General features: G+C 42.4%; 1 protein-coding gene across 1 annotated transcript in view; it reads left to right on the top strand.

The window, feature by feature from the left end:
• dnal1 (dynein, axonemal, light chain 1) overlaps window positions 1-21,787 on the top strand; it is a 101,175-nt gene that overhangs the window by 6,882 nt on the left and 72,506 nt on the right. Inside the window, exon 3 of the mRNA XM_072275234.1 lies at window positions 13,980-14,089. Coding sequence (XP_072131335.1) covers window positions 13,980-14,089 — 110 coding nt within the window. The remainder of the gene's footprint in view (window positions 1-13,979; window positions 14,090-21,787) is intronic.

Here is a 21,787-nt window from a genome sequence, read left to right as displayed (position 1 = left end):
GGATATACTGTATATCAGAAGCGCTGCATATGCAGTGTCTCCAGCATTGTCAAAAACACTTTGCATCTTTCCCACAGTCTCCGAGACCTCCTGCCAGTAAGCAGAAGGTATCGCAGCATAAGAACCAGAACTGCCAGGCTGGGTAACAGCTTCTTCCCCCAGGCTGGTAGATTTCTTAATACCCTGCTGCCTCCCAGCACACATGTACACCCCACCTGAACCCCCCCCAACTCCCTCACTCCCCTACTCACACACGCACACTCATCCTGCACTTTTCATCTTTTATTGCTGATTTTGATGTATTTATACTGCTTGTTTTATTATCATAAATAATATTTTAAATTTGTGTAGCGTATTGGTTAGCACAACACTTTACAGTACAGACAACCCGGGTTCAATTCACACTGCTGCCTCTAATTGGTTTGTATGTTCTCCCCATGACCATGTGAGTTTCCTCCGGATGGTCCGGTTTCCTCCCACAGTCCAAAGGTGTACCAGTTGGTAGGTTAATTGGTCTTTGTAACTTGTCCCGTGATTAGGCTGGCATTAAATTGGGGGGATTGCTGGGCAGCGTGGTTCAAAGGGCTGAATGGGCCCACTCCGAGCTGTATCTCAATTAAAATAATAATAGTGCCAGTAACATTACACTGTCTTACATCAACATGCACTTCGTCAACCTGTCAATCTTTATGCAATGCCACTCGGACTTGTGCTAATATTATTTTGTGACTGCATCTGCTGGATCGTAACTGTATGTGCTGTGTGTGACTATCTATACTATGCTGAGGGAATTTGAGCAGCAAGGGACTAACTTAAAAAGCAGAACCAAAAAGGTGGTAATCCCTGGATTACTACCTGAGCCACGTGCAAATTCATGGGAAATTGGGGAAGGAGGGATCTGTACCAATGGGACGGGCTCCACCTGAACTGTGATGGGATCTGGCTCCTAGCATATCGCATAACTAGGCTGTGGATAGGCCTTTAAACTAAATTGTAGGGAGGTGGGTTCAACAGATTGGGGAAGTATGGATAAAGTCAAAAAAGAAAAGTGTGGATAATGATAAAGTAAAAGCAAAAAATAAAAAGAGAAAAGTAAGAGTGGTGAAGAAAAGTCAAGTGCAAAAGAGTAAAAGATTACATGATTTTAAAAGCACAGTGAGTATAAGGCCAATTTATTTGCATGCCCATAGTATTCGAAAGAAGGTCAGTGAACTTGTGACACAAATTAGTACAAAGGGGTATGACTTAGTGGCCATTACAGAGATGTGGTTGCAGGGTGGAGAGGATTGGGAATATCCAAGGATATCAGGTAATACAGAAGGATAGGAAGGTAAGGGAGGTGACACAGCACTCTTAATTAAAGATGAGATCAGAGCGATAGTGAGAGATGATTTTAAGATCTAAAGAGCAGAATGTCGAATCCATTTGGGTAGAGACTAGGAATAGTAAAGGGAAAAAAATCACTGGTAGGAGTTGTGTATCGGCCACTGAATAATAACGTTACAGTGGCACGGGCAATAAACAGAGAAATATCTGAGGCATGTAAGAACGGAACAGCAGTTATCGTAGGGGACTTTAATTTGCACATAGATTGGGTGAATCAAGTTGGTTGAGGCAGTCTTGAGGAGGACTTCATAGAATGCATCCTTGATGGCTTTCTTGAACAGCATGTTACTGAACCTACAAGGGAACGTGCTATCTTAGATCTGGTCCTGTGCAATGAGACAGGTAAAATTAGTGATCTTGTAGTTAAGGATCCTCTTGGAAAGAGTGATCACAGTATGAATGAGTTTCTCATACAAATGCAGAGTGCAGTAGTTCGACCTGAAGCAAGTGCATTATGCTTAAACAATGGAGACTACAATGGGATGAGGGAGGATTTAGCTGGTGTAGACTGGGAACACAGGCTATATGGTGGGACGATTGAGAAACACTGCAAGACTTTCGAAGGGATTTTTAACAGTGCTCAACAGAAGTGTATTCCAGTTAAAAGCAAGGACAGTAAGGGTGGGGAGAGCCAACCTTGGATAACTAAGGAAATAAAAGAAGGCATCAAGCTAAAAGCTTGTGCATACAAAGTTGCCAAAAGTAGTGGGAAATTGGAAGATTGGGAACATTTTAAGAAGCAACAAAGAACCACTAAGCAAGCAATAAAGAAAGGGAAAATAGATTATGAAAATAAAATAGCACAAAATATAAAAACAGATAGTAAAAAGGTTTATGATTATATAAAGCAGAAAAGGATATCTAAAATGGACATAGGTCCCTTGGAGGATGAGAAGGGGGAATTGATATTGGGTAATGAGGAAACAGAGGCTTTGAATGACCATTTTGTGTTGGGTCTTCATGGTGGAGGACACATCTAACATGCCAAAGAGAGATGTTATGGATGCGATGGAAGGTGAGGACCTCAATACAGTAGCTATCACTAAAGAGGTAGTGCAAAGCAAACTTGTGGGCCTGAAGATAGATAAGTCCCGTGATCCTGATGGAATGCGTCCCATGGTACTGAAAGAAATGGCAGACGTTATAGTAGAGGCTTTGGTGATAATTTACCAAACTTCTCTGGATTCTGGGCAGGTCCTGGTGGATTGGAAGATGGCAAATGTCACACCACTGTTCAAAAAAGGTTGTGGGCAGAAGGCAGGTAACTATAGGCCAGTTAGTTTAACATCTCTAGATGGGAAAATGCTTGAAGCTATCATTAAAGAAGAAATAATGAGGCACCTGGAAAGAAATGGATCCATCAGGCAGATGCAGCGTGGATTCAGCAAAGGCAGCTCCTGTTTGACAACCTTACTGAAGTTCTTTGAGGATATAACAAGCGCAGTGGATGGAGGGGAACAGATGACAGTTATTTACTTGGGATTTCCAGAAGACATTTGATCAAAGACTTATCTATAAGGTAAGGATGTGTAGAGTTGGGGGTGATGTATTAGCATGGAGAGAGGATTGCTTAACGAATAGAAAGCAAAGTATCGGGATACATGGGTGTTTCTCTGGTTGGCAATCAGTAGTGAGCAGTGTGCTGCAGGGGTCGGTGCTGGGCCCGCAACTGTTCGTGATATACATTAATGATCTGGAAGAGAGGACCGAGTGTAGTGTATCTAAGTTTGCTGATGATGCTAAATTGAGTGGAAGAGCAAATTGTGCAGAAGATACGGAGAGTCTGCAGAGAGATATAGATAGGTTAAGTGAGTGGGCAAGAGTCTGGCACATGGAGTACAATGTTGGAAATGCGAGGTCATTTACTTTGGAAGGAAAAATGGAAGATCAGATTATTTAAATAGTAAAAGATTGCAGCATGCTGCTGTGCAGAGGGACTTGGGAGTGCTTGTGCATGAACCACAAAAGGTTAGTTTGCTGGTGTATCAGGCTATCAAGAAGGCAAATGGAAGTTTGGCCTTCATTGTTAGAAGGATTGAATTTAAGAGCAGGGAGGTTATGCTGCAACTGTACAGGGTACTGGTGTGGCCGAACCTGGAGTACTAAGTGCAGTTCTGGTCTCCTTACTTGAGGAAGGATATACTGGCTTTGGAGGCAGTGCAGAGGAGGTTCACCAGGTTGATTCCAGAGATGAAGGGGTTAGACAATGAGGAGAGATTGAGTCACTTGGGACTATACTTGCTGGAATTTAGAAGAATGAGAGGAAATCTTAATAGAAACATAAAATTATGAAATGGATAGATAAGATAGAGGTCGGAAAATTGTTTCCACTGGTAGGTGAGACTGGAACTAGGGGACATAGCCTCAAGATTCAGGGGAGTAGATTTAGGATGGAGATGAGGAGGAACTGGATTGCCCAGAGAGTGGTGAATCTGTGGAATTCTCTGTCCAATGAAGCAGTGGAGGCTATCTCAGTAGATATATTTAAGTCAAGGATGGACAGATTTTTGCATAGTCGGTGAATTGAGGGCTATGGGGAAAAGGCAGGTAGGTGGAGATTAGTCCATGGCCAGATCAGCCATGATCTTATTGAATGGTGGAGCAGGCTCGATGGGCCAGATGGCCGACTGCTCCTACTTCTTATGTTCTTACGTTTTGCACCGTGGAATGATGTATCGGTTAGCTGTATACATGTGCATGGTTGAATGACAATAAACTTGAGCTTAAGATCAGAGATGAGAGATTTAAATAGGATATTGAGGTAGCTTTTTCATGCAAAGGGTGGTGCTATGTAGAATGTGCTGCCAGCGATTGTGGTTGACGTAGATATATTAGCAACATTTAAAAGCTATCTATGGATAGGAGATGTTTAGAGGGCTGTTGGCCAAACGAAGGCAGATAGACTAGTTCACAAGACAACAGGGCATATATGAGTTTGATTGAAAGGCCTGTTTCCATGCTGGATGGCTAATTTATTCTAAGTGGTAATTTACCATGGTTAATTAATCCACTTCACATACTAGGGATGTGGGAGGAAATTGGAGAAGGCCAAGTGGTCAAGGGTCAAGAACTTTGCAAACTGTGCACATCCAAGGTTAGGATCAAACCCAAGTCCCTCAAGATGTGAAACAGTAGCAATAATTGTCATGCCATTGTGCTGCCCCCGTCACTTCAGTGTATGTTGATACTTTGCTTTCTGCAGCTGCAGGAGATGTGACAGTAAAGAAAGTGCCATTAGTATGCTCATTTCAGTGGGTCTGTTGGCAAGAACTGGACCAAGAATAGGAGCAGTTCTGATTGGCTAAGAGCTTTACAGAAACGCGTTTGTTTGGCTACTTGTGAAATACATCGCCAATAAAAGGCTTTAGCTGAGCTATCATTCTAAGAGTGGCCCTATGTGTGTGTGGTAAGTAAAGAGCCTTGGGCATGAGGAGGCCAAACAGTGGCCCAGGAAAGGTTGTTTAGATTTTCTTTACTAGTTTTATATCAGTGGCATGGTCCTCCAGGATGTGAAAGATCAGGGAGTCATCAAGTGACCCTGAGCCCATGATATTACAGGAAAGTTATTAGCACAGACAGAAGGTTGGCCAACTAGCAGGAAGCAAAGATTGAGAATAAAAGGGGTCTTTTCTCGTTGCCTGCCGGGTGTCTAATATTGTTCCACAGGAGTCAGTGTTGGGATCACTTATAGTCATGTTATATGTCAATAATCTGGATGACCGTAAGAGACCATAAGACGCTGCAGCAAAATTTGGTCTGCTCTGCCATTTGATTGTAGCTGATCCATTTCCCCCTTAACCCTATTCTGCCTTCTCCTGGAAACCTTTCATGTGCTGATTTATCAAGAATCTATCAACTTTTGCTTTAAATACCCTCAATGATCTGGCCTCCAATGAATTCCACAGATTCAACACCCTCTGACTAAAGAAATTCCCCTCATCTCTGTTCTGAATGGACACCCCTCTATTCTGAAGTTCTGCCCTCTGGTCCTAGACTCCCCCACTACAGGAAACATCCTCTCCACATCTACTCTATCTGTGTCCTCTGGTCCTGGACTCCCCCACTACAGGAAACATCCTCTCCACATCTACTCTATCTGTGTCCTCTGGTCCTGGACTCCCCCACTATAGGAAACATCCTCTTCACATCCACTGTATCTAGGTTTTTCAATACTCAATAGGTTTCAATGAGTTCTTTCTCTTCCCCCCCCCCCCCCACCATTTTTCTAAATTCCAGTACAGGCCCAGAGTCATCAAAAACTCCTCGTATGATAGGCCTTTCAATCCCAGAATCATTTTTGTGAACTTCCTTTGAATCCTCTCCTATGCCAGCACATCTTTGCTCAGTTTAGGCACCCAAAACTGTTCACAATACTCCAAGTGAGGCCTCACAGTTGCCTTATAAAGATTCAGCATTACATCCTTATTTTTATATTCTACTCCTCTTAAAGTGCATGCTAACATTGTATTAGTCTTCCTCACCACTGACACAACCTGCAAGTTGGCCTTCAGGGAATCCTGTACAAGAACACCCAAGTCCCTTTGCACCTCAGAGTTTTGAATTTTTTTCCCCATTTAGAAAATAGTCTACACATTTATTTTTTCTACCAAAATGCATGGCCATACACTTCCCAACACCATATTCCATCTGCTATTTCTTTGCTCATTCTCCTAATCTTCTGCAGCCTCCCTGCTTCCTCAACACATCTGCCCCTCCACCTTTCATCATATCATCCACAAACCTGGCCACAAAGCCATCAATTCCATCTTCCAAATCATTGACATACAACATAAAAAGAAGTGGTCCCAAAACCAACCAATGTGGAGCACCACCAGTCACTGGCAACCAATCAGAAAAGGCTCCCTTTATTCCGATTCTTTGCTACCTGCCAATCAGCCAATGCTCTATCCATGCTAGTCTAGTATCTTTCCTCTGATACTAAGGGCACCTTTTCAAAGAGCATTTGAAAATCCAAGTACACAACATCCACTGATTCTCCTTTGTCTATCCTGCTTGTTATTTCCTCAAAGAATTCCAACAGATTTATCTGGCAAGATTTTCCCTTCAAGAAACCATGCTGACTTTGGCCCATTTTATCATGTGCCCCAGAACCTCATCCTTAACGATTGACCCAAACAACTTGCTTTCTCTGCCTCCCTCTCTTTTTGAGGAGCAAAGTGACATTTGCAATCTTCCAGTCTTTTGAAACCATGCCAGAATCTTGTGATTCCTGAAAGATTAGTACTAATACCTTCACAATCTCTTCAGCTATCTCTCTCCAAACCCTTGGCTGTAGTCCATCAGATCCAGGTGACTTGTCTATCTTCTGACCTTTTGACTTCCCAAGCACCTTCTCCCTAGTAATAGCAGCCACACTCACTTCTGCCCCCAACATTCTCAAACCTCTAGGATACTGATAATACCTTCCACAATGAAGACTGATGCAAAAAAACTTGTTCAGTTTATCTGCCATTTCCTTGTCCCCTATTTCTGCCACTCCAGTGTCATTTTCCAGTGGTCCGATATCTACTCTTGCCTCTCTTTTACTCAGATCAATGGAGGGGTGGGCAGTGGTGAGGAATCAGGGAGTCTGCGGGACTTGGACAGATTAGAAGAATGGACAAAGAAGTGACAGATGGTATTCAGTGTAGGAAAGTATTTGGTAATGCACTTTGGTAGAAGAAATAAAGGCATAGACTATTTTTTAAACAGGGAGCAATTCAGAAATCAGAGGTGCAAGAATTCCCTAAATATTAACTTGTAGGTTGAGTCGGTAGTGAGGGAGGCACATGCAATGTTAGCATTCATTTTGAGAGGACTAGAATATAAAAGCAAGGATATAATACCGAAGCTTTATAAGGCATTGGTTAGGCTGCATCTGGAGCATTGTGAGCAGTTTTGGTCCCTTTTCTATCATAGAAAGTACCAGCATCAAGAGGGTTCAGAGGAAATTCACGAGAATTATCATGGGAATGAAAGGGTTAACGTATGAGGAGCATTGATGGCTCTGGGCCTGTTCTCACTAGAGTTTAGAAAAATGAGGGAAGGATCTCATTGGACACTATTGAATATTGAAAGGTCTAGGAAGAGTGGATGTTGAGAGTATGTTTTCAATAGTGGGGGAAGTCCAGGACCAGAGGGCACAGCCTTAGAATACAAGGATGAACCTTTAGAACAGAGATAAGGAGGAATTTCTATAGCCAGAGGATTGAAGTTGGACACACTCAGCTAAATTTTATCAATGTAGTTGCACTGAAGGAACAGGCAGAAAGTAGTTGTAGAACAGAGGTGTCCTTGGACTATCAAGTACATGATTCCCCTAAAGTGGATTCATAGTGCGTGGAATGCACTGCCTGAGTCAGTGGTGGAGGCAGATACACTAGTGAAGTTTAAGAGACTACTAGAAAGATATATGGAGGAACTTAAGGTGGGGGTTATATAGGAGGCAGTGTTGAGGGTCGGCACAACATTGTGGGACGAAGGGCCTGTACTGTGCTGTACTATTCTATGTTCCATGTTCATAGGTATACGACATGGTGAGGAAGGCTTTTGGCATAAGTCATGGCATTGATTATGAAAGTAGGGAGGTCGTGATGTGGTTGTGTAGATGCTGGTGAGGCTGCACTTGGTGTGTTTCAATCAATTTAGATCACCATACCATAGGAAAGATGCCACTGTTCAAAAATGGATATAGGTAAAAGGCAGATAATTATAGGCCAGTTAATTTAACATCAGCAGTTGGGAAAATGCTTGAAGCTGTCATTAAAGAAGAAATAGCGAGGCATCTGGAAAGAAATGGAACCATCAGGCAGACGCAGCATGGATTCAGCAAGGTAGGTCCTGTTTGACAAATTTACTGGAGTTCTTTGAGCATATAACAAGCGCAGTGGATAGAGGGTTATATACTTGGATTTCCAAAAGGCTTTCGATAAGGTGCTGCATAAAAGACTTGTCCATAAGGTAAGGGTGCATAGAGTTGGAGTGATGTATTAGCATGGATAGAGAATTGGTTCACCGGTAGAAAGCAGGGAGTTGTGATACGTGGGTGTTTCTCTGGTTGGCAATCAGTGGTGAGTGGTGTGCCATAAGGCAGAGGTTGGTGCTGGGCCCGCAACTGTTCACGATATGCATTGAGAGGGGACCGAGATAGTGTATCCGAGTTGGCTGATAACACTAAATTTAGTGGAAAAGCAAATTGTGCAGAGGATACAGAGAGTCTGCAGAGTGTTTATAGATAGGTTTAGTGAGGGTCTGGCAGATGGAGTACAATGTTTGTAAATGCGTGGTCATCCACTTTGGAAGGAAAAATGAAAGATCAGATTATTATTTAAATGCTGAAAGATTGTAGCGTGCTGCTGTGCAGAAGGATTTGGGAGTGCTTGTGCATGAATCGCAAAAGGTTAGTTTGTAGGTGCAGCAGGCTATCAAGAAGGCAAATGGAACGTTGTCCTTCATTGCTAGCAGGGAGGTTATGCTGCAACTGTACAAGCTACGGGTGAGGCCGCATCTGGAGACTGCATGAGTTCTGGTGGTCTTACTTGAGAAAGCTTTGGAGGCAGTGCAGAAGTGGCTTACCAGGTTGATTCTAGAAATGAAAGGGTTAGACTACGAGGAGCGATTGAATCACCTGGAATGCTTTCTTTTAGTGTTTTTTAGTTGCCTTTTGTTAGATTTTAAAAGCTTCCCAATCATCCAATTTCCCATGCACTTTTGTGAACCTAGATGTCCTTTCCTTGGCTTTTATGTAGTCCTCAACTTCCCCTGTCAGCCATAGTTGCCTACCCCTGCCATTTGAGAACTTCTTCCTCTGTGGAACATATCTATCCTGCACCTTGTGAACTATTCCAGAAACTTCAGCCATATCTGCTCTGCTGTCATCCCTGCCAGTATCCTCCTCCAATCTACGTGGGCAAGCTTCTCTCTCATGCCTCTGTAATTCACTTTATTACATTGCGATACTGATACATGTGACTTGTGCTTGTCTGTCTCAATTGCAGTATGAATTCAAACATATTATGATCACTGTCTGCTTATGTTAAGCTCCCTCATAAGATTTGGCTTATTACACAACATCCAATCTAAGATGGCCTTTCCCTGAGGAGGCTCAAGTACAAGCTGCTCTAAAAAGCCATCTCGTAGACATTCAACAAATTCCCTCTTTTGCAATCCAACACCAACCTGATTTTCCCAATCCCCTTACATATTGAAGTCCCCCATTACAATTGTGTCATTACCCTTATTACAAGCCTTTGCCAGTTCCCTTTGTAATCTCAACTTCACACCTCAGCTACCATTTAGAGGCCTTCTCATAAGGGCTATCTTGGTCCTTGCAGTTTCTTAATTCCACCCACAAAGATTCAACATTCTCTGACCCCATGTTACCTCTTTCTAAAGGGGTAATTCCATTTTTCACCAAAAGAGCCACACCACCACCTATGCCTTCCTGCCTGTTCTTTGATACAAAATATATCCTTTGATGATAAGTTCCAACTGTGGCATTCTTTCACTCACGAATCTGTGATGGCCGCATCGTCATACCAGTAATCTCTAATTGCACCATGAGTTCATCCACCTTATTCCGAATGCTACGCACATTTAAATACAGCACCTTTGGTCCTGTGTTCTTTGCCCTTCTGAATTTTGCCTCTGTGGTACAATTTGAGTCTTTGCTTTGTCTGCATTTGTACCCAATCATTGGCTTGTCTTTCTTTACATTCGTGTTCAATAGGTACATTTAATGTTAGAGAAATGTATATAATATACATCCTGAAATTGTTTTTCTTCGTAAATATCCATGAAAACAGAGGAGTACCCCAGAGAATGAATGACAGTTAAACATTAGAACCCCAAAGCTCTCCCCCCAGCCTCCCCCTCCCACACACAAGCAGCATCAAGGGAACAATCCCCCCCCACCAGCAAAAAAGCAACAGCGCCCTTCATCGACCACTCGTGTGCAGCAAAGCATCAATAAAGCCACAGACTTGCAGTACCCCAAAGACTACTCGTTCACCCAGTAATTCGACATAATAAGAGAATTCCGTAATAAGAGAAAAAGAGGTGTCGCTGTTTCACAGCGAGAGGGGAGGCATAACAAATAGCACGCTGATTTATGATGTTATAAGTCTGTTGCGTCGCTTTTTCCAAGCTTTGCTCCCAGAGAATTGGCAGCAGAAAGGCTCAGGTCTCTGGACACACAGCTCCCGATGTTCTGTGTTCCCACAAAGAACTGAAATTAGAGTGTAACTCCAGGTCAGGGTCTTCAAAAGATCCTTGAAAAGGAAAAAAAGAGATATCATATTTCATCCATTATCTACTAGTAAACCTGCTGGCTCATCCTCAGTTCTATCATGTTGGTTCCCACCCCTTGCTGTATTAGTTAAACCCAACAGATTGATCAAACCTGCCCGCAAGAATATCGGTCCCCCTTGGATTCCAGTGCGACCTATCCCTTTTGTACAGGTCACATCTGCCCCAGAAGAAGTCCCAATTATCCAGAAATCTGAATTCCTGACCCCTGCTCCAATTCTTCAGCCACGCATTTATCTGCCACCTCTTTCTATTCCTATCCTCACTGTTGCTCTGCACAGGGAGCAGTCCCAAGATTACTATCCTTGAAGTCCTGCTCTCAGGTTCCTTCCTAAATCCCTGTATTCTTTTTTCAGGCCCTCCTCCCTTTTTTTAAATCTATGTCGTTGGTACCAATATATACCATGACTTCTGGCTGCTCACCCTTTCAGGATATTGTGGATGTGTTCCAAAACATCGTGGACCCTGGCAGCTTGAGGACAAACTGCTATTCGTGTTTCCTTTTCGCGGCCACAGAAGTGGTAGCGATATAAGTGATAGCAATAGTGGGAGTGTGGAAGAGATTCACCAGGAATTTGCATGGGATGGAGGGCCACAGTTGCCAGGTTTATTCTCCCGGTTATATAAAATGCTGAGGAGTGACCTCATAGAGGTTTAAAAAATTGAGGGGCATAGATAGGATATTTAGTCAGGATCATTTGAAATGTAATCACAGCTGATCCAAGATATACTTCCCTCTTGTCTGCATTAACCTTCACATGCAAGACCATCTAGAACTAGAAGGCATATGCTTAAGATGAGAGAGGAGAATTTCTTTTAGGAGATTTGAGGAGTAAGTTTTACACACAGGGGTAATGAATATTTGGAATAAGCTGCGAGAGGAGTTGATGAAGGCAGATACAGCTGCAGTGTTTAAAAGGGTAGGTACTTGGATAGAAAGGTGTAGAGGAATATGACTTGATATGGATAAAGAGGTTTGATGTAGGTAGGTATCACGATTAGCATGAATGAGGTGAACTGTAAGCGCCCATTTCTCTGTTATACATTTCTATAATTCAAATCAAAGGTATCGTAGAAATCTGTATAGACACAAGCTATGCCTGTCCCCTTCTGGGAAATGTGTTAAAGTCCAGTTATATTCATTGTTTGTCTTCCTCAGATTCTTTTCCTCAGCTTTTGGTTGGTGAGTTGATGTCTATAACTGCTTCCTGCCATATTGCTGAACTGGACAGGCAGTTACATGGCCTATTTTGCCATTTTCCACTTTGCCCTCACTTTCTCAGTCCAGATCTAGAGACTCCTCCTTTTCTTCAACTTCTCTTTTTAGTTATTAATGTAGAGATAATTATCATTCCAAGCCCCCAGATTCCCACAGCTATATCTTCTCCATCCCACTTGACCCATTTTGCTTTGAAAGGTTTGGGCTAATTATGCACATTTCTATAGCATCATTTGGCTGGAAGGAATAATTGCTAAATTGCCTCTGTCAAAGTCAGGCTTTCTGGTGAGGTACAGGTGTCCCCCGCTTTTCGAACGTTCGCTTTACAAAACCTCGCTGTTATGAAAGACCTATATTAGTTCCCTGTTTTCGCTAACAGGGAGTTTTCAGAAGGTGTTTTCACTGTTACGAAAAAAGGCAGCGCATGAAAAAAAAATCAGCCCGCGCCCCGAGCAGCCGCTCTCCCCCGGATTCAGAACAGCATTCAAGCCAGCATTGCTTAAACACGTGCATGTGAGCAGCTGTTTGCAAGATGAGTCCTAAGGTATCGGAAAAGCCTGAAAGAGCTCGTAAGGGTGTTACACTTAGCGTAAAACTAGACATAATTAAGCGTTTCGATTGTGAATGAAGTAAGGACGAAGTGAGTTTGGCTTGTGGAAGTTGACGAAGATGATGTTGAAGAGGTTTTGGCATCCCATGACCAAGAACTGATAGATGAAGAGCTGATGCAATTGGAAGAGGAAAGGATAACAATCAAAACCGAATGCAGTAGCGAATGGACCGAAAGTGAAGTTGTCCAGGACCTGAATGTGAAGCAACTGTATGAGATTTTCGCTGCAATGATAAAGTACGACTGTAATTTTGAAAGGGTACGTCGGTTTAGGGCATATTTGCAAGATGGTTTGAGTGCTTACAAAGAACTGTATGATAGAAAAATGCACGAGGCTCAGCAGTCAAGCATACTGTCGTTTTTCAAGCCTTCCACATCAGCCACAGCAGACGACGAACCTCGACCTTCGACATCGAGGCGGGCAGTCATAGAAGATGAGCTACCTGCCCTATGGAAACAGACGATGATGAGATGTCCCACCACCCCAACCCCCAGGCCGCGGACAGATACCGATTCGCAGAGAATGCAGCGGTAGTCGGGAGGCACACAACACATCTTTAAGAAAAAAGCTGAAATAATCAAGCTAATTAATTATGTGCCAGGCTGCACCTAATTAATTAGCATGTTTATTTCAGCTTTTTTCTTAAAGATGTGCTGGATGCGTCCCGGCTACCGCTGGACCCCTGTATTCTTCGCGGATCAGTATCGGTCAGCGGCCTGGAGAGTGGGGGCCACTGCACCACCCCAACCTCCGACGACTCAGCCTAACACAGCATCATCAGTGCGCTCTGCGCTGTCTTCCCGATTCCCGTGATACTACACTGTACATACATTATTTCTACTTTATATAGGCTGTGTATTTTTACGTGTTATTTGGTATGATTTGGCAGCTTCATAGCTTAAAGGTTACTGGAGAGAGTGTTTTTGCCAAGAGTGCTTGCATGAGATTTTCTGCCGAAAGCGCTTGCGCCTTGTTTTTGCCGCGAGCGCCTGCGTGCGTATTTCTACTTTATACAGGCTGTGTATTTATCGTATCATTCCTGCTTTTACTATATGTCACTGTTATTTTAGGTTTTGTGTGTTATTTGGCATGATTTGGTAGTTTATTTTTGGGGCTGCGAACGCTCACAAAATTTTCCCATATAAATAAATTGTAATTGCTTCTTCACTTTACGACATTCTGGCTTACAAACAGTTTCATAGAAACGCTCTACCTTCGGATAGCGGGGGAAACCTGTAAAGGAATTCTATTTCCGCATGAAATTGTTGGCGACCTTAGGAAAAACTAACAGCTGAAGGAGAACAGATTTCCAAGTTTTGTAGATGCTGGAGAGATAGTTGTGGGATCTGTGGCAATGCATTGGAGGGATAATAACAGAAGAAGGAATGGAGGGTGCAAATTATTTGTGTGTTAGACAGAAGTGTTTAAAAGGTTGAAAAATAATTATGATTTTTCAGGAAGAAAAGTCGGGTGAGAAGGCAGCTGAAGCATTGGAGGTGAAGTTATATGGCCAGATCCCTCCCATTGAAAAGATGGATGCATCCCTTTCCACGCTTATCAACTGCGAGTAAGTTTTCTTTTGGATTGAACCTTGCATACTTATTTGTGTCTTGCTACCATTGGACTGAAAAAAAGCCTGAAAACCATAATGCTTTCAAAATTTCTCCTACCCTTGCAGCTCCTAACATGTTTAGTAATTGTTCCGCTGGTATTTTTGTATCTTGTTTAATTGGGCATTCTTTATCTTGGCCTTACGACAAGGAGTTGTGATCTGTTGATATCCGTGTCCATAGATATTTCACTGGCAGTGGAACAAGGATTTTGGTCATTTCATTCACGTCCCAAATCAGAAGTAACAATTGTGGAGATGAGGAAGCTGTAGAAATTAATGTTCAATCTTGCATTTGCTCGTTTGTTGCAGCCTTATAATTTCAATCTGATCTTTTTCATAGTCTCTTTTCCTTCCCTAAGTATCTTCAAATGAACATACAAATTTGGAGTGAGAGGTGGCCACATGGCCTCTCAAGATCATAGCTGTTCTGATTACAACATCATCTCAGCATTCTTGTTTCCCTAAAGTAATCTTTCACTACTTCATTAAGAATTCCTCTATCACTTCCTTGATGCATTCTAAGACTCTGCTTCTACCCTCTTTCATAGAGAATTCAAAAGACTCTTGAACCTCGTTGGGAGGGAGATAGAAGTTGCAGTACTATGTGTCATAGGTGTTTAACATACACGTACACACAATAGCTAAGGTGCCTTAGATTTTTGGAGAGTACTGTAGTTTTTGGTATTGCACTGTATTGCTGCTGCAAAATGAAAGTAAATTTCATGACATGCAGTGATAAACTTGATTCGGATATGGATCTCTATTGTGGACTGAGAGTGGGAAGGGGGCAGTGAGAGTGGAATCATGGTTAGGAAAAGAGGAACGGAGGGGAAGGAGCGGGAAGCACCAGAGAGACATCCTGTAATGATCATTAAATCAATTGTTTGGAATCATATGACTTTGCCTGGTGTCTCAAGGCTGGGTATATGTGCATCCTCTCCAATCCCCACCCCTGGCACTCCTCCTCTGCCATCTGTCCCATACCCCTCCGGCAATGCTCCACCCTCGCCATTCCCAACATCCTTTGCTCCTGCGAGATTTACAAACACGCTCTCCACTCCATGTTGACAAATATATTACTGTGCAAAAGTCTTAAATAAGTGATTCCTTGTCAGACCAAGCCCAAATGTTACCTAGCTCCTTTCAGGCTAGTTCATTGGAATTGCAAATTGAATTGAGCATTGTGATCAATTGAGACTACCATTTCTGACCATATTTTATAGGAAAAGTTAATATAGGAACTGTTGAAGATGACAGAAATCTCTAGTTCTAAAATATCCCATAAAGAGCAAATGCCCTCACCGTATCCACCCTCCTAAAATCCCTCAGGATCTTTAATTGTTTCAATTAAGTTGACTATCACTCATCTGAATTCCAGAGGATACCAGAGTAACCTGTCCAACCTTTCCTCACAAGGCAATCTGCCAATTCCAGATTTTACTCTAGTAATCCTTTTCTGAAATGCTTCCTATGTGTTATCACCCTCAAATAAAAATATCAATATTGTTCATGGTACTCTGGACCTCACCATAGCCTATATAACTGAAGCGAAACCTCTGTACTAAACAATGATGTTCTGTTGAATTTACTAATTGGTTACAGTACCTGATAAAAGCTCTAGCCAATGGAATAACAGAGGAAAATGTGAAATCTCCATTTTTGGCAGTTTTAAAGTATATTGTCTGAATGGTGAGAAGGAGGAGTGACTAAGTTGAGGAAAGGTTGGGCAAGCTTGGGTTGTGTTCACTGGAGTTTAGAAGAGTGAAGTGACTTGATTGAAAATGTAGGATCCTGAGGGGCATTCACGGGGAGTCAGTGGAGAGAATGTCTCCTTTTGAGGGAGACTTGAGAACTAGGAGCCACTACAATAGGTGGTCGATTTAAGACATCAGGAGGAGAATTTTTCTTTCAGGATCATGAGTGTTTGGAACTCTTTCTCAAAGGGCAATGGAAGCAAACTCTGATTATTTTTAAGATTGAAGGAGATAGATTCCTGATGAGCAAGAGTTGAAAGATTATGCATGTAGGTGGAATTGTAGAGTCGAAGTTACAGTTTAATTAGCTGTGATTTTATTAAGTTCGAGCCCCAAGGCCCGACTGGCCTTTGACTGTTAATTTGTTTGTAAGCAAGCCTGCAACTAATGGATCAGATCAAAGCACTTCCAGATTTAGATTATACTGGAGATTTAAACACTAATATTTAGAAAAAGGTCTATGATCATCCCCCTCTTAACATACCAAAGAAATGACTGAAGCATTTGCAACAGCCAGGGGTGTCTGACATCCCCATAATCACGTTGATTCACTCTATATGGTGTCAGCAGTTAAGAATACTGTGATCTGTCAGTATCCTAGCTGTAGTGTGAAAGATTTCTACTGCGAAACCAGCCACACCTCCAACCAAGCTGTTGCAGTAGACTTGTGAACCTGACATCTACTTGACAATGTAGAAAATTTGCCCATGTTTTGTCATTATCCATCAGTTTGCTCTCTAATAAGTGTAAATTGATGGAAGATGTTTTTAATAATATTAACTAATGCTGTAATAATTATGGGGTGAACATTGTAGCTGTGGCCCGCCCTCAATATCATCTCTATGGAGTTTTCAGGTTCTTCCTATGACCACCAGCTTTTCTTTGGGTGTTCTGTTTTCTCCCTCATGCTAAAGATGTGCAAGTGATATATTAATTGGCCACTGTAACTTGCCCCTTCTATGTAGGCAGAATCTGGTGAAGTATTGTAAATGGGCAGAGTGAAAGCCCTATTTGTGTGCTCTGTGATTGTGTTCAGGTGGGATTTTGCCAGGATCTTTGGCTGATTACAGTATCGAGGTGAACAAGGTGAGATGAAAATCTCGGATTTTAACATCAGTGTATCCTTTGACTGAGCATGACTTCATAGTTTTGGTAAACTAAATGTGAAGATGCTCCACTGGATGGAGTCATACCAAGCACATGAGGATGGTTGTGTTGTAGTTCAATAATCTCAGCTTCATGTGATTATTACAGGAGTTCCTCTGAGCTTTATGTCCTTCATGAGTGTGCAGATTGGATTGATAAGGCCTATGTCCACTTGCATTTGAAAGAATAAGAGAGTGTTTCATTGAACCATGTACATTCAGATGGGCCTGACAGTGGATATATCACTTGACTACTTGGGATATGAGTGTAAATGGTTTAACATGAGAATTCACAGTGTTGGTTTGCAAACTGAACTGGAGAAATTTTATCACTCAGTGTGGTGTGAATCTGGATTTCTTAAATCTCAAACAGCGGTGAAGGTCAGTTACTGAACATATTTAAGAAAAAGATTTCTGCACACAGACATCAAGGGATATGGGAAGAGAGTAGGAATATGGTGTTGAGTTGATCTTATTGAATAGCAGGCTGAGACTAAAGAGCTGAATGGCCTATTCAAAGTGAAAATTGAGTTTATTGTCATGCACAAATGCCATTGTGCACAGATGCAATGAAAAACTTGCAGCAGCAATGCAGGCACATAGCATTTCATAGAAAACCTATAGCACAATACAGGCCCTTCAGCCCACAATGCTGTGCCGGACATGTACTTACTTTAGAAATTACCTAGGGTCACCCATTTTTCTAAGCTGCATGTACCTATCCAAGAGTCTCTTAAAATACCCTATTGTATCCGTCCCCACCACAGTCGCTGGCAGCCCATTCCACACACTCAGCACTCTCTGCATTTGAAAAACAACAACAACAACTTACGCCGGACATCTCCCCTGTGCCTCCTTCCAAGCACCTTAAAACTGTATCCTCTCGTGTTAGCCATTTCAGCCCTGGGAAAAAGCCTCTGACTATCCACACGATCAATGCCTCTCATCATCTTACACATGTCTATCAGGTCACCTCTCATCCTCCGTCACTCCAAGGAGGAAAGGCCAAGTTCTCTCATCCTATTCTCGTAAGGCATGCTCCCCAATCCAGGCAACATCCTTGTAAGTCTCCTCTGCACCCTTTCTATGGTTTCCACATCCTTCCTGTAGTGAGGCGACCAGAATTGAGCACGGTACTCCCAAGTGGGGTCTGACCAGGTCCTATATAGCTATAACATTACCCCTCGGCTCTTGAACTCAATCCCATGGTTGATGAAGGCCAATACACCATATGCCTTTTTAACCATACAGTGAACCTGCACAACAGCTTTGTGTGTCCTGTGGACTCGGACCCCAAGATCCCTCTGATCCGTACTGGGCTGTACCCTCCAAATATCCAGACCTTCCTCTCAGTTTTTTTGCACTACCTTACTTCCCATTTTTCTATTTTCTATTTATGGTTTATAATTTAAATTTTTAATATTTACCAATTTTAACTATTTTTAATGTTTTAATATTTAATATTTGTAATCCAGGGAGTGTGAAGCGCAGAATCAAATATCGCTGTGATGATTGTACGTTCTAGTACCAATTGTTTGGCGACTATAAAGTATCCTCCACACTGCCAAGAGTCTTACCATTAATACTGTATTATACCATCATATTTGACCTACCAAAATGAACCTGGGTTGAACTCCATCTGCCACTTCTCAGCCCAGTTTTGCATCTTATCAATGTCCCACTGTAACCTCTGACAGCCCTCCACACTTTCCACAACACCCCCAACCTTTGTGTCGTCAGCAAATTTACTAATCCATCCCTCCACTTCCTCATCCAGGTAATTTATAAAAATCACGAAGAGCAGGGGTCCCAGAACAGATCCCTGAGGCACACCACTGGTCACCGACCTCCATGCAGAGTATGACCCATCTGCAGCCACTCTTTGCCTTCTGTGAGCAAGCCAATTCTAGATCCACAAAGCAAGGTCCCTTCAGATCCCATGCCTCCTTACTTTCTCAATAAGCCTTGCATGGGGTACCTTATCAAGTGCTTTGCTGAAATCCATATACACTACATCTACTGCTCTACCGTCATCAATGTGTTTAGTCACATCCTCAAAAAAGTCAATCAGGCTCGTAAGGCACGACCTGCCTTTGACAAACCCATGCTGACTTTTCCTAATCATATTATGCCTCTCCAAATGTTCATAAACCCTGCCTCTCAGGATCTTCTCCATCAACTTACCAACCATTGAAGTAAGACTCACTGGTCTATAATTTCATGGGCTATCTACTCCCTTTCTGGAATAAGGGAACAACATCTGCAACCCTCCAATCCTCCAATCCTCCGGAACCTCTCCCGTTCCCATTGATGATGCAAAGATCATTGCCAGAAGCTCAGCAGTCTTCTCCCTCCCCTCCCACAGTAGCCTGGGGTATGTCTCATCTGATCCCGGTGACTTATCCAACTTGATGCTTTCCAAAAGCTCCAGCACACCCTCTTTCTTAATGTCTATATGCTCAAGCTTTTCAGTCCGCTGTAACTCTACCCTGCAATCGCCAAGGTCCTTTTCCATAGTGAATACTGAAGCAAAGTACTCATTAAGTACCTCTGCTACCTCCTCCAGTTCAATACACACTTTTCCACTGTCACACTCAATTGCTCCTATTCTCCCACGTCTTATCCTCTTGCTCTTCACATACTTGTAGAATGCCTTGGGGTTTTCCGTAACTTTGCTCACCAAGGCCTTCTCACGGCCCCTTCTGGCTCTCTTAATTTCATTCTTAAGTTCCTTCCTGCTAGCCTTATAATTTTCTAGATCTCTATCATTACCAAGTGTTTTGAACTTTTCGTAAGCTTTTCTTTTCTTCTTGACTAGATGTTCTACAGCCTTTGTACACCATGTTTGCTGCACCCTACCATCCTTTCCCTGTCTCATTGGAACATACCTGTGCAGAACACCACGCAAATATCCCCTGAACATTTGTCACATTTCTGCCATATATTTCCCTGAGAAAATTTGCTCCCAATTTATGCTTCCAAGTTCCTGACTGATAGCTTCATATTTCCCCTTACCGCAATTAACCGTTTTCCTGACTTGTCTGTTCCTATCCCTCTCCAGTGCTCTGGTAAAGGAGATAGAATTGTGATCACTATCTCCAAAGTGCTCTCCCACTGAGAGACCTGATGCCTGACCAGGTTCATTTCCCAATACCAGATCAAGTACTGCCTCTCCTTGTAGGCTTATCTACATATTGTGTCAGAAAACCTTCCTCAGCACATCTAGCAAACTCCACCCCATCTAAACCCCTTGCTGTAGGGAGATGCCTGTCAGTGTTGGAGAAATTAAAATCTCCCATCACGACAACCCTGTTATTATTGCACTGTCTGAGAATCTGTCTTCCTATCTGCTCCTTGGTGTCCCTGTTACTATTGGGTGGTCTATAAAAAACACCCAGTAGAGTTATTAACCCCTCCCTGTTTCTGACTTCCACTCACAGACTCAGTAGACAATCCCTCCATGACTTCTTCCTTTTCTGCAGCTGTAACACTATCTCTGATCAGCAGTGCCACACCCCCACTTCTTTTGCCTCCGTCCCCGTCCTTTCTGAAACATCTGGAGCCTGGAATTCAAAGTAGCCATTCCTGCCCCTAAGCCATCCAAGATTCTGTAATGGCCACATCATCATAGCACCAGGTACTGATCCACGCTCTAATCTAAGCTTATCTGCTTTGTTCATGATACTCCTTGCAGTAAAAGAGACACATCTCAAACCATCAGTCTGAGCGCATCCCTTCTCTATCACCTGCCTATCCTCCTTCTCACACTGCCTGTAAGCTTTCTCTATTTGTGAGCCAACCATCCCTTCCTCCAGTTCGGTTCCCACCCCCATCAATTCTAGTTTAAATTCTTCCCAATAGCCTTTACAAACCTCCTTGCCAGGATATTGGTCCCCATTGGATTCAAGTACAACTGATCCTTATTGTTCAGGTCATACCTGCCCCAAAAGAGGTCCCAATGATCCAGAAACACATCATTCACAAGAAAAACATAAACTAAATATGTTGCACAAAATTTTACAATAAAGAGCACAAATTAGAAAAATAAACTCCTGCTATGTTCTATATTTGTGTACACAAAAGAACCCAAGCACTAACCAATGAAGTGTAGGGGTGTTTTCTCAGTATTCTTGACATTTATTGCTCAGACAATAACATTAGGACACAGATTACTCAGTCATATGTTTGACTTCCCATGTTATAACCATAACTACATGTAATAATAAAAGGCTTAATTATGTATAAAAGTACAATGTAAATGTAAATTTTTCTCCTTTTTGGTATTAACATTTTTTTCTATTTCTCCCACTAAAAGCTCATTTGAGTAAGTTTGTCAATTTTGTCCTTGACTTCCTTGCAACTAAGATCTAGTCAGAATAGATGAAATCATTTTGCTTAGTTCCATGCAGCCAGCAAAGCAAGACATTTATCCTTGGAATTGGTTCACTACTAGGCAACCGGGTGACCCATTGGAGCACCTTTTGAGAGAAAAGTAGTGCAGTGTGATGTGATGTGGTTTAGCAATTAAAGAAGAACTCAGTGTATTAAAGAAGAAACACGCGTAGCAAGACAGATATTGCTCCTCCTCGTTTAATGAAGGACACTTTTTATGACAACATTTCTGGTTGATCTGCCACCCTTCAGGAATACTCTACCGTTTTCATTTCTTTTTCCCCGGCTTAAAGCCACATACAGCTGACCAGATAAATCAACACATTCTCCATGGTTTGGCCTTGCGCCTTGTGTATAGTCTT

Source organism: Mobula birostris, chromosome 1 (assembly GCF_030028105.1).
Source record: "Mobula birostris isolate sMobBir1 chromosome 1, sMobBir1.hap1, whole genome shotgun sequence".
NCBI classification, from domain to species: Eukaryota; Metazoa; Chordata; class Chondrichthyes; order Myliobatiformes; family Myliobatidae; genus Mobula; species Mobula birostris.
This window is presented reverse-complemented; position numbering and strand designations above follow the sequence as displayed.